Below are 12,032 nucleotides of genomic sequence, written 5' to 3' on the forward strand. Positions count from 1 at the left end.
AATTAACTTTGAGAATCAAACGTGCCATAGCGTAGATCTCCGGGCCTCAACCAAGGGGCGCGTGCTCCACGTGATCCTGCACTATCGCGACGCGGGATCGGACTAACAATCGATTTCTCCAATCAATCTCTACACCCTCAATTCGAGCTGGATTTGTTGATAGGCAATGGAAGCGGCTTGCCAGTCATGAAGAATGGCAGGGACAGGAGTATCGGGTATGGCGACTTTCGTGAGCCCCATATACAGATTCCTAACCACTCGAGTTTCACAGACAAGGAGCACCCGCTCGCGGGCGCGGTGATTTGCTTCACTGCAGTCCAGTTGGAGAAAAAGGTGTGAAGTGTTATACTTGCATGGATTCATGACTCATACTAACGTGCCTGCAACTTAGACCCGGCTTCTCAATGTCGCAAAAGAAATGGGCGCTTCTGAACGACCCGATCTAACCAACGAAGTCACTCATCTATTTGTCGGAGCTACCGATTCCCCCAAATACCAATTCGTCGCACGCGAGCGAAACGATGTCAAAGTCCTCCAACCAGAATGGATCGAGGCAGTTCGCGAATCGTGGATGCAGGGGGAGGACACCGACATTCAGGCATTGGAAATAAAGTATAAGCTACCTACCTTCTTTGGATTGACGCTTTGCATTACTGGTTGGTCAGACATGGGATATCGGACGAAAATGAATGATATTGCTATGGAGAATGGAGCAGAGTTTCGAAGAGACTTGACTAAAAGCGTTACGCACCTCGTGGCCCGGTATGCGGAAGGAGAAAAATACAAGTTCGCAACACAATGGGGAATTAAAGTTGTCAGTGAAAAATGGTTTTACGATTGTGTTGAGAGAGGTATGACCTTAAATGAAGAAAAGTATCATCCATCCCTGCCACTCGATGAACAAGGTGTTGGCGCATGGGATCGACTTGCTCCCAGAGGATATGGGGAAAAAGCGAAACAACGGCAGGCGTCCGGCGATCCCTCGTCTGATAACAGGCCTCGAAAGAAGCTACGCCGGACTGCAAGTACCAAGCTTGTTGGTCAGAATGAGAATATATGGGGTGATATCATCGGGGCTGGTTTCATGAACGCGGAGACGACAGATTCGAATAAGAAGGAAGAAGATGAGATGGACTCGCCACCGCCTAGAACTGTTATTCAAGCAGCCAAATCTTTCGCCAGCGAGTCTGTTTTCGGCGAGACTATGGAGAAAAGTCAACCCCAGGAGCTGGCACCTAAAATCCCGGAGGGCTTTCTCGGCGGGTTCTATTTCTATTTGCATGGCTTCTCAACAAAACAGGTAAACGGTCATTGATTCCTTGACTGAAGATATGAGCTAATAATTTATAGATGGGGGTTTTACACCGTCATCTTGGATTCAATGGAGCAGAATGTGTGAAATCACTGAGCGAGTTCTCTCGTCCAAGTATTCCAAAGACGGGCCAGGGCCTATACATTATGATTCCGTACCAGACCCCAAGATCTGAAGTTCCATCAACGGATGAAATGGCATTCGAATGTGACGTTGTTACAGACATGTGGCTTGAAAAGTGCTTGCATGCACGCGCACTCATACCTCCCGAATCCCACGTTGCTAGCACACCATTTCCTATATTTCCTATTCCAGGTAAGTACCTACCAGATCCTCTGGCCGAATTTCGCTAAGACATGGAATAGGGTTTGCGGAAATGAGAGTATGTTCTACCGGGTTCGCAGGAATTGATCTTCTTCACGTTTCCAAAATCGTGGCCTTGATGGGAGCGACATACGATGAAGTGCTCACACAGCAGGCATCTGTCCTGATTTGCAATGACCCACAAACCGCAAGCACAGACAAACTGCGGCATACTAGTGGATGGGGTGTCCCAGCCGTTTCTGCAGAGTGGCTGTGGATATCCGTTCAGGCTGGCCAAAAGAAGCCACTGGAACCTTATATCGTGCAAAAGCAAATATCACAAGCCAAGCGGACTGTAGAAAAGCCCGGCGCTGCATTTGCGAACGAAAGAACTATAGACGAGAAATTGAAAAAAGGACAGGAGGCAGGGTCAAAGACTAGTCCAGACTCTACCAATGAAGAAGTATCCGAAAAAGCGCAGTCTGTGAAGAATAATCGCAACCGCGTGATGCCAATAATTGACGACGGCTTTTCGAAAGACGCTGAAGATAATGCGCCACAGGCCTCTGTACCAGGCTCTCGATCTCCATCCCCTAGCAAAGCAGAAGGCGATTCCACCACTGATGTCGCTGCTCCTAAACAAGCCGAAGAAGACCAAGCCAAACCGGCCGGGCCCTCTGCGTTAGACACTGCGCTCAAAGGACTCCTCCAGCAAGCACAAGCAGCAAAAATCCGCCAAAAGAGCGAAGGCACAACAAGCACAGAGGACGACAAGTTCTCAAATCGAAGAAAACGGAAGCCTCTTCTCGGCCGCGCACCATCTCACTCATCCACCAAGGCCCTCGAGAGCACCGGTGCACCATCCAGAGCTAGCTCCGTCGACACACTCAACGACGATGGTATAGGCTCAGCAATAGAGACAAACGACCAAACAAGAGAGAATCTCTCTCGCGCGCAGATAGCCGCATCGATGTCCTTAATGATCAGAGTCTGTCGTCGATGTTCAGCGGTAGCGGTGGAAAATTTGATTTCTTAGCTGATAAGCAACCTGCGCTCGATGGAAAAGACGAGGACGAAGAGAATACTGAGCCCCAGATGACACAATTGGATTACGAGGATGCGGATGCAGCAGCTATGAGAGCTGAATTCCTGCGTGACGCAGGAAAGTTGGTTGGCAAGCCCAAGCCGGCTGATCCTGCATTATTAATTGGGGAGGCGAGAGAAATGGAAGATGTAGGATGGGGCTCTAGACGAAGAACTAGGAAGCATCCTCGCGGTGATGATGATTGATTATTTATGCAAGAGGGTATGTATTGGCATTTCTTCCTCTTTTTAGGTGTTCTGGATTATCATGCATGGCACTGCATTGCATTCTGGATGGCGTTTACTGCTAGATTAGATCATACTCGCCACGGTCTCTCTCAAGATCCCATAAAATAAATACAGAGACTGCTCTTGCAACTTATATTTGTCCATTCCAAAGCCCACTGGCATGAGATAGACATTGAAAAAGCTGCTTATCTACTTCACTTGGTAGTACATATGTAATTTGGCTTATGTTTACACTTGTTTTTACTGAAGTAGCGGTTATATGGAAGCATGAAGTAGTTAGTCTTGGTTTCCAAACTACCTGTACTTAGGTGGGCACATCTGCAAGAATTGATTACTCCATATGATCTGGACTATTTATAGCATAAGACCCAATTCAGGGCGTGATCGGCGCTGTAGCACTAGGACTGTATATACATGGTAGGAAGAGTGGTCACCTCTTGGCGAAAGGTATTGCCAGATCGATGGTTTCGGGTAGATGCCATCTGTTTTCATGGTTATCAAGGTGATCAGGGAAATCAGTGTGGAGATCCGATGTTCACTTACCATGACTGGATGGAAACTGTGGGATAGTCGAAATTTCAAGAAAAGTGACCAATGGCGTGAGGGTCCTTGTAATGCCGTCAAAGGCAGGAATCGGGGCACATCCAGAACGGTTCAGAACAGCGGAGCATCCATGCCATATTTTGATCTCTTCAAATCGTCGAAGGTTATAGGCTTGGACACCGGGACTTGAATGGGCCGTACTTTTGGATCGTCCAAAAGATAAATGATATCCATCGTCCATTTCCACTTGTCGCTTGTCACTCCATCCCTTGTGTCGTCCCGGAAGTAATTCACATATCCCGGCCGCTCTGAAGAGAGTGACACTGTGACGGATATAGCCTCTTTTGTCGATCTTGAGATATCATCCTTTCACTTATTAAGATTCGTTAAATTAGTATCCAGGGCACTCTTGATACCCTGCCACTGAAGCTGGATGACATACCTAGAGGGGATCCACGTAGGCGAGTCTTCGAAGGTGTATGCATAATCCAAGCCACCGCTTCTCCAGTCTCCTGATAGCACAAACTTCTTGTTCTCTCATCAGCGTTACCCAGTATAAACTGATCAGGCCCTGAATGATAACTCACGGCGGGCATTTTGACAGTTGAGAGAAGACGTGTTGAGTCTAAAGAAAGAGAAAAGGGAAGTAAGAAAGAGAAGTCAAGAGAGACAGAAATATTCAGCTCTGAATATATGGTAGATGACAGGTGGACATGTGCAAACAGCTTCCAAGGTTGTAGTACTCCTCAAAAAGAAGGCAGCCCGAGGCATGCGTAATAGTACCTGGAACACAACATTTGAAGCATGGCAGGTACTACCTGCAGGTGCCTACTTATGCACTTATCTGTCGAGGATAGTACTTACCTGCTACACATTCTCCTACCCATTGTCTTACTGGGCATCTGCCTACAGCTGATTCCCTAGTGCCTGCTTGAAAATAAGAACAGAAAACTTACCAGGTAGCCAACCTTATGCAGCCACGGGTATGATGTTCAACTAGATTTATGATACCTAGCACAGGAATATAGAAGCTCTTTGGTAATTAAGATAGGAAAAACAGAATCATAATTTCAATTCAGATGGGAATCTTGGGCTAACTTGGAATGACTCCGATGTACACCATCACGCCATGTAATAAGAGTAAAGAAAAAAAGCCATGTTACACCATGTAATTTTTTTTTGAGGAGGAGTGCAGCATGCAAGGAGAAAAGCACATGAGAAGGGATATCGAAGAAAGAGGCGAAAGAGCCCAAGGAAAAAGCTGTACACCTTGAGGTTACAGACAGGAAAAAGGAGAGATAAAGGATAGAGAAGATGAGGCAGAGAAAGAAAACTGTAGACTGTTGGTACATAAAATAAGTCTTGCTTAAAGGTTGAAGGCACCCATGCCACCAGGGAGTGGGCCATCTAAATCGAGATCCTCGACAGAGCGGCGGTTCTCAGTGCTATCACGGAACAAGTTCGAGAAGTACTTGGTAGCAACCTCGCTCTCCTGCTTGACCTTGGCGACTTCCTGCTTGCGACGACCAAGGTCTTCGATGTCTTGAGAGAGGCATGTCTGCAGATTTTTGGCAGGTAAACGGAGGATACGCCGGACTTCGGCTGAGATACGGGTTGAGTTTGAATGAACATAATCCATCTCTGCAAGTGCCGCTGAAATCTTTTTAGAGATCCGCGGAGGCAAGGTTGTCGGGATAGAAGACAGGACATAAGCGGCAGTCAAAACGGCTGTAGAATAATCAGTTAGCATAAACCAAGAAGTGTGATCTTAGGAATGGATACTCACCAGCTGTAAGAACGCTGGGAAGGAATAGCCGGCGGACGTTGTTCGGACCAAGAACCTTGACCGTGCTCAATGCACTGTCGACCCAACTGAAACCACCGAAGACTCTGCCTCCTAGCACGGTGACTGCAGTCATTGCCATACCTGTGCCCGCTACCTTCTCCTGGCGCTCCCATAGGCCAGCCACATCAAAGAAGTCCCATAGCTCGACTTCAGTATGTACCTGCCGGCCTAAGGCATGACGGCGACCTCGTCGGAACATCAAGTCTCCACGGAAGTTGAGTGGACTGAACTTGTCTTCACCGACATGCAGCAGACCGATATTTTGAATGAAACCAACTCCCTTGACGGTCGTCTCCCTAGCGTAGTCTTCACAGTCTGTAACAGCAGAGGAGATTTGATCAAGCATTGCGAGTTTGAGGTCTTCGGCGTATTGGAATGCGCCAAAGAGACCAGGATACTCCACGCCTAAATCTGCTTCAGACACCCGAGAGATTGTATCAGAGAGGCTGGAGCGTGTGTGATTATAGACATCATCACATGATTCGTCAATAGCTCTATCCACACCTTCTGTTAGCTCACCCTTCTGCCTTTTGCCATTCTCGTATGCGGGTTCAAGCTCGGCTAGTTCATTTGTAACCCGAGTGAGTTCAGACTGGGCAACGTCACGGTTGACGGTAGCAAGCGAGTTGAGGTCGGCAAGGAGATTCAGAAGGTAAGTTCGAGCGGGGGCAAGCTTGGAGCGAGATCGTTTCTCAAGAACAAAGCGTCGCAAAGCTCCTTCCAAGTTTTCGAAATCCTGAATCTTCTCCTGTTCCTTTTCCTTGCCCTTACCCTTGCCGGCCTTGTCATCATCGTCATCATCATGAGGGTCCGAGCCATCACCTCCTCCGCCAGAACCAGACTGTGATAAAGACCCTGGAGGAGCAACAGGGATAGCATTGCTTGAAACAAAGTGTACTAGCTCTGCGGCCTCTTTGTATGTGCGAGGGCTGAGCTTGCCTACTTGATCCAGAATCATGCGTTCACAACGTTGCTTGTCGCGAATTTGGTCAAATCCGTTCACCACCATGAAGATGTAGGCTTTCTCATGGGCGGCATTGAGAATGAATTCCTTTGCGGAGAGGGTGAAGTGATTGGCGGCGGAAACCACAAAAACAACAACATCAATTTCTTCCTGACGTGCAAATACAGCAGTTGTCTTCAAAGAATCTGAATTCAAGCCGGGTGCGTCAATCAAAGCAATATCAACAACACCGTTGTTGAGTAAGGACTCATCAATCGACCGCACGTCCTTGACATAAACCTTGCACTGCATGTATTTCAAGTTGTCGACGACAAGATCCTCGAGCTTGCTCATGGGGTAAACATCATAGGTACTTTCATCATTGCGGTTGTACGGGATATCTTTGTGCACTGCATGAACCTCCTCGATTCCACTGTTCTCACGAGCATCAAGGACCTCACAGAAAATGCTCGTGCAAGGCTGTTGATCCTCCGGCAGAACCTTTCGTCTGAGCAGGGCGTTGCAAAATGTCGACTTTCCGGCATTTAGATCACCGGTGATCAACACCTTACTTGCCGTATCTTCAATTCGATCTCGTAACGAAAGAAGATGCTTTACACTCTGACTGATTCTTCCATCGAGCAACGAGGCTATCGAGGCCTTCTCTAACGAATGCACTAGTTCCGCCTGTGATAAAGCCCCCAATTTGAGATCAAGCTTGAGGATCGAGAACTCTTGGGCGATTTGCGGGGTCATCAGTCTTGGCTCAGGCGCTGGACGGCGCTCAGCAGCGGTGCTTGATTCACCAAGATCCTCTCCATTCGTCGTAGTTGTGGCGCGCTTTAATTCAGGTCGAGGGGGAGATGTCGGTCGAGCATCATCCATACCAAAGTCGGATTGTGCCGTGTGCAAGTGTGGACGCTCTGAAGGCGACGGAGGGGTGCTTTGCGCATTTTGTACGGAGGGATAATGGGCGGGCCACTGGCGATTCATATCCTGGAGTTCCTTCAATGTTTCAATAGTCCGGGAAATCGCACGACCAAGCTTGGTCCGGTTTGAGTTGCTGCAAGAAATTTTATTAGCATGCCGAATATTACCAAAATAGATATAGATATAATAGACGTACTACAGAAGTTGATGGACATGGTTCGCGACGATTTGTTTCTCATGTTCAGCTGTTGGGCGTGAAGAAAGCTTGTTAGCGAGTCATCTTCTTAAACCGCCTCATTCAACTGCTCTCTCACCACTTACCAGCGGGGTTGTACTCGCCCGGGCGCGTTGGAGTATGCGCCGGAGTTGGTCGGTCTTCCAGCAGACCAGCACGCCAAGCGGCACTCGAGCCCTCATTTGTAGCACCACCATCTGCGATACTACCTCCATAGCCCGAATCGTTGGCTAACGAAGTCATAAGCGCGGTTGCGTTGTCCGACGTCGACCCATTACCGACAGTCATGTAGGCCGGTGGGGGTTGGGCAAAGAAAGGATTCCGTTCTTCTTCTTCACCAGAAAAACGAGACGAGGCGGACCGTGAAGATCCCTCGCCGGGGAAATACTCCTGACTCATGACGAAAAAAGGGTGTGATGGAGAGCCATTCGAGGGGGTTTGTTTGTTTGAAAATCAAGAAAATCCACGGAACAAGTCGATTTCCAATGGTTAGGTGACGTTCGTGCTCAAAAGGGTTAGAGCGTGCATGTGACCCGTAACTTACGCCCGTTATCGTGAACCGTATCTTACATGGTTGATGTCACCGAGCGTTAGTGCCTGAGAGAGGACAACACAGGCTTCCCCTCGCCCTCAAGTGCTGCATTCTTTGCCAAACAACTACCCCAGAGGTCGATTTACTAACCCTCACCATGAATGTATGTGGTTGTCACATCTTTTGATCACATATCTTTGACTTACAACCCACTTGCTAGATTGTTGAATGGGCATTCGGCAAGCGCATGACGCCTGCGGAGCGTCTGCGCAAACACCAACGTGCCTTGGACCGAACACAACGTGAGCTGGACCGAGAACGAACGAAACTAGAGAACCAAGAGAAGAAATTGGTGCAGGACATCAAGAAGAGTGCCAAGAACGGCCAGGTCGGCGCATGCAAGATTCAAGCGAAGGATTTGGTTCGGACACGACGGTAAGTAGTGCTACGAAGCCCCCTTCATCATCTGAGAAGTCAAATCCTTCAGGACTGCGCTGACAAGTTGGGAAACAGCTACATTCAGAAGTTTTATCAGATGCGCACTCAATTGCAGGCGATTTCCTTGCGCATTCAGGTACGACAAGATCGGCAACGCCCCACCCCCTCCACAAGGGTCTCAATCATACTAACAGCTGGGTTTTAAAGACGGTTCGAAGCAACGAGCAAATGATGCAGTCGATGAAGGGGGCTACAATGCTACTGGGTAGTATGAACCGACAGATGAACCTCCCGGCATTACAGCGCATTGCCATGGAATTCGAACGAGAGAACGAAGTCATGGATGAACGACAAGAGATGATGGACGATGCCATTGATGAAGCTACAGGAATGGAAGGCGAAGAAGAAGAAGGCGAGGACATTGTGAAGGAAGTTCTGGACGAGATCGGTGTTGACCTGGGCCAGTCGGTATGTGTTACTTGTCTCGAACTACTCACAGAACTACATATATACTAACCGACCTGATAACTAGCTCGGCGAGACTCCGTCCGACATACAAAAAGAGACGGTTGGGGAAACCCGAGTTGCTCAAGCTGTTGGTGGCGGAGGCCATGCAGATGATGACGATGATCTTCAAGCACGCCTGGACAGTCTTCGACGATAATCATGACCTTTTCGCATTACCTGCTGTCTTTCCCTCTACCGTGCCATATTGATATCCTACTCATGTTTTTATGTTGCGGCCTGTATTTCTTTTTGGATAAAGGCCCCTGCGTTATTTTCTTAGTTGCCTGGGTATACTTTAGCGTATCATGGAATTATGTTCACAGACGATTGCTGCCTAAATACCTTCGATTACATCTGGAGGTTGTCTGAATTATAAATCAAATAGTTTGATCATGTTTATGAATGCACTGATTGGACTTCGAAGCTATGGATTTATATCAAATAAGAAGAAATAGAACTCACGCAGGCGCTAATGATAAATGTACGTGTCGTTTCTACCCAGCCTTTTTTTTTCTTCGTAATGGAATCGTCTCGAGGGGTATATTATTGATAAGTGGTGAACAGCCGACATCCATCTAGGCGATTGGAGGCTGGTATCTCAACGGCACCACCCAGCGATTGCCAAAATCAATACCATGTCGACGACGAGTACCGTACTTTCGCCATACAATCTGTGGGATCCCGATATCTGCAACACTAACATTCCACGAGTGGCCCTCACCGGAGACTAGAGCATTGAGGATTCCAGTTTTTGGGGCACCAAGACAGACAACCGATGAACCATTGACACAAAGTCGACCGCCGTCAACGGTGGTAACGTCACCTGATACCCAGCCTGTTAGCTATAAATTCGAGAAAGGGGATTGGCTGGAAAACTTACCGCTTGAAGCTGACATGCCTGATGGAATGTCAACCGAGAGAACCTCCACGCTGCTTCTATTCACCCATGAAATCATCTCAAATGCGACCCCCTGGTCATCAGTTCGGAGGTCATCGAAAGCAAGATGCATGCCAAATAAGGCATCGATAACCACGTCGGGAGATAGGTCGGCAGAAGACAGACGAGTTGATAGCTCCTCCCATTTTAATACACGACCGCCTATTTTCCGGAAGATATCCAGCTGCTTTCGGCAGTTCTCCAGTAACTCGGCCTCATGTTCGAGGCCCAGAAGGCATACAGTGACTCGGTGACCACGATTGCGTAGATGACGTGCAGCAGAGATAGCTCTAGCTCCCGTGCGGTGGTTACCCGTCACAATAAGCATAGTCGGTGCGGCCGCGTCACTAGATAACAGAGCAACCGCTGCTTCCGCAATCCCTCGACCTGCATTCTCTGTAATGATATCTTCACTCAGGCCAAACTCCGCCACAGCAATTTGCTCAACCTCTAACGTCTGCAACGGGCTCACGGTTGGGCAGCTACGGTTCGTAGTCGTCAATCGCAAAGATCCACCAGGTGCATTAGAGCCCACCATGGGGGACACGGATGAGCGGCCTGGGTGAGGGCTTGTAGTGCGAGATGTATTCAATTGGGTGCGACCAAGGGCATGGATATTTGATATCATAGGTTGTCCCATGATGCCACTGCTTTTGCGAGATGGCTGTATCCGCGCAGAGACCCTGGACCTGTCACGTCCAGAGATATTCTCACTGCTATGTCTGGCATCACTAATTTGCTCGATATCTTCACCGGTATCACTATTCTGCGGGCTGTCGAGCACATTTTCCGACCAGTGAAGGTTTTTGCCGCCATTGGTCCCGGGTTTGGGGAGCCGATTGAAGCTCACCAAGCGGGCCTCGTCTGCTGTAGTGTCGTCGTTGCGAATTTCTTCAAACACCCGTCGCTTATCGAATTTTGAGAGGTTGCTAGCGAAATCGAACTCGCCAAGCTCTTGAATGTCGGTTGCGTCTTCGGTAGCCCAGCCGCTAGGATCCTCAGCATATGCGCGGCGTGTCTTCTTCTTGCGAATCTTTCCGCCAGGTTGTTGTGCATGGTGCTCAGGTGATGTCTGCACCGCAGCACCTACTGGCTCTACGAAGGCAGTTTGACGCCAGCCCTTGCTGTTTGGGTTCGTGCTCGCTGTGATTCCATGCTTGCCTACGGACCCGCCTTCTTTGCCACGTTTGCTGCGCTTAGTCGAGGCCTGTTTGCTTAGGGCCGAATTTTGGGCCGCCTGAAATTGCCCGAATGAGTGACTCTGCGCTTCACCATTACCCGTATCAGCATTCAACTCAAGGCTGCTGAAGGGCTCAGACAACGATGCACCGACTGGCGCAGACGGCTGGCTCGTGCTAAGTGGAGCCGGGTGAGATTGTGCTGGTAGGTTGGTGGGTTTGGTAGGAGGTTTAGAGTAACTAAGGATGGCCGGGTCGACAAAGGTCTGCTGTGGAGGAGGTTGGGGTTGAGGTTGAGCGGATTGGACCTTAGGGGTAGCTTGCGACGAAGCCTGTCGCTGTAGAGGAGCTGTTTTGTTCGATTGCAGGGAGAGGTCGGCGATCATGCTGGCATCTAAAGAGAAAGTGGGGAGTTTTTGGTTGTTCCAAAGACAGGTGACTGAAGAATATACCATGAGCGGGGTTTCTAATGAAATCCACATCCTAGACTGAGGGCTTACCATCTTTCAGAAATAAGTTTTGCCCAACGACATTAGCAACCTGGCCCAGGAGCTTTCCGCTGAGCGGTGGCTTTAGGCTTACGAGCACGTCGTAACCAATGAACTCAGTCGCCATATTCACGGAATGCCACAATTCTCATGCGATCACAATTGAAACATTTGACGGATCAATCTGACGGTGTGTGTGAACAAAGGGAGGGGTGTGTCGTAGTTGGAGAAAGAAAGCTCAGGCAGCTTCGAGGACCGAGGCGATCACGTGTGGCGGTGGCTTATCGATAAGTAAAGTGGGGAATCATACATGTAGGTTAGGGCTGCATGACATGTATAAGCTAAGAAGCAAGTCCGCACACATACCTTGGACGTTGCTTTCTTCAAATCTATAGGCCACTTGTTCTTTGTATGATGATAGTTACTCGAACCGTATTTTGCGCATTCGACCTAGAACAAGAAGTGTACTACTATCTGGAATTAAAGGGTTGATTGATTGAATGACTGC

At 48.7% G+C, this 12,032-nt stretch overlaps 5 protein-coding genes across 5 annotated transcripts; 2 read left to right on the plus strand and 3 right to left on the minus strand.

The window, feature by feature from the left end:
* Positions 1–186: 186 nt before the first annotated feature.
* On the plus strand, positions 187–2,905 carry N7478_005012 (uncharacterized protein; the record flags this gene model as incomplete). The annotated part of the gene is made up of 5 exons (XM_056921226.1): positions 187–333; positions 392–1,300; positions 1,351–1,627; positions 1,678–2,514; positions 2,574–2,905. The coding sequence occupies 5 exons, from the start codon at positions 187–189 to the stop codon at positions 2,903–2,905; spliced, it is 2,502 nt and encodes an 833-aa protein (XP_056779263.1).
* A 696-nt stretch (positions 2,906–3,601) lies between these two features.
* On the minus strand, positions 3,602–4,086 carry N7478_005013 (uncharacterized protein; the record flags this gene model as incomplete). Its single annotated transcript, XM_056921227.1, has 2 exons — positions 3,602–3,798; positions 3,933–4,086. The coding sequence occupies 2 exons, from the start codon at positions 4,084–4,086 to the stop codon at positions 3,602–3,604; spliced, it is 351 nt and encodes a 116-aa protein (XP_056779264.1).
* A 770-nt stretch (positions 4,087–4,856) lies between these two features.
* N7478_005014 (mitofusin) lies at positions 4,857–7,843 on the minus strand (the record flags this gene model as incomplete). The annotated part of the gene is made up of 4 exons (XM_056921228.1): positions 4,857–5,218; positions 5,277–7,342; positions 7,406–7,454; positions 7,531–7,843. The coding sequence occupies 4 exons, from the start codon at positions 7,841–7,843 to the stop codon at positions 4,857–4,859; spliced, it is 2,790 nt and encodes a 929-aa protein (XP_056779265.1).
* Positions 7,844–8,133: 290 nt separating this feature from the next.
* N7478_005015 (ESCRT-III subunit protein DID4) lies at positions 8,134–9,078 on the plus strand (the record flags this gene model as incomplete). Its single annotated transcript, XM_056921229.1, has 5 exons — positions 8,134–8,139; positions 8,197–8,411; positions 8,490–8,550; positions 8,622–8,882; positions 8,947–9,078. The coding sequence occupies 5 exons, from the start codon at positions 8,134–8,136 to the stop codon at positions 9,076–9,078; spliced, it is 675 nt and encodes a 224-aa protein (XP_056779266.1).
* A 418-nt stretch (positions 9,079–9,496) lies between these two features.
* N7478_005016 (mRNA decapping enhancer EDC3) lies at positions 9,497–11,651 on the minus strand (the record flags this gene model as incomplete). Its single annotated transcript, XM_056921230.1, has 3 exons — positions 9,497–9,744; positions 9,802–11,475; positions 11,537–11,651. 3 exons carry the CDS (start codon positions 11,649–11,651, stop codon positions 9,497–9,499), a joined length of 2,037 nt encoding a protein of 678 aa, XP_056779267.1.
* Between the last annotated feature and the right edge of the window lie 381 nt (positions 11,652–12,032).

Source organism: Penicillium angulare, assembly GCF_028827245.1.
Source record: "Penicillium angulare strain IBT 27051 chromosome Unknown utg000004l_segment0_segment0, whole genome shotgun sequence".
Taxonomy (NCBI): Eukaryota; Fungi; Ascomycota; class Eurotiomycetes; order Eurotiales; family Aspergillaceae; genus Penicillium; species Penicillium angulare.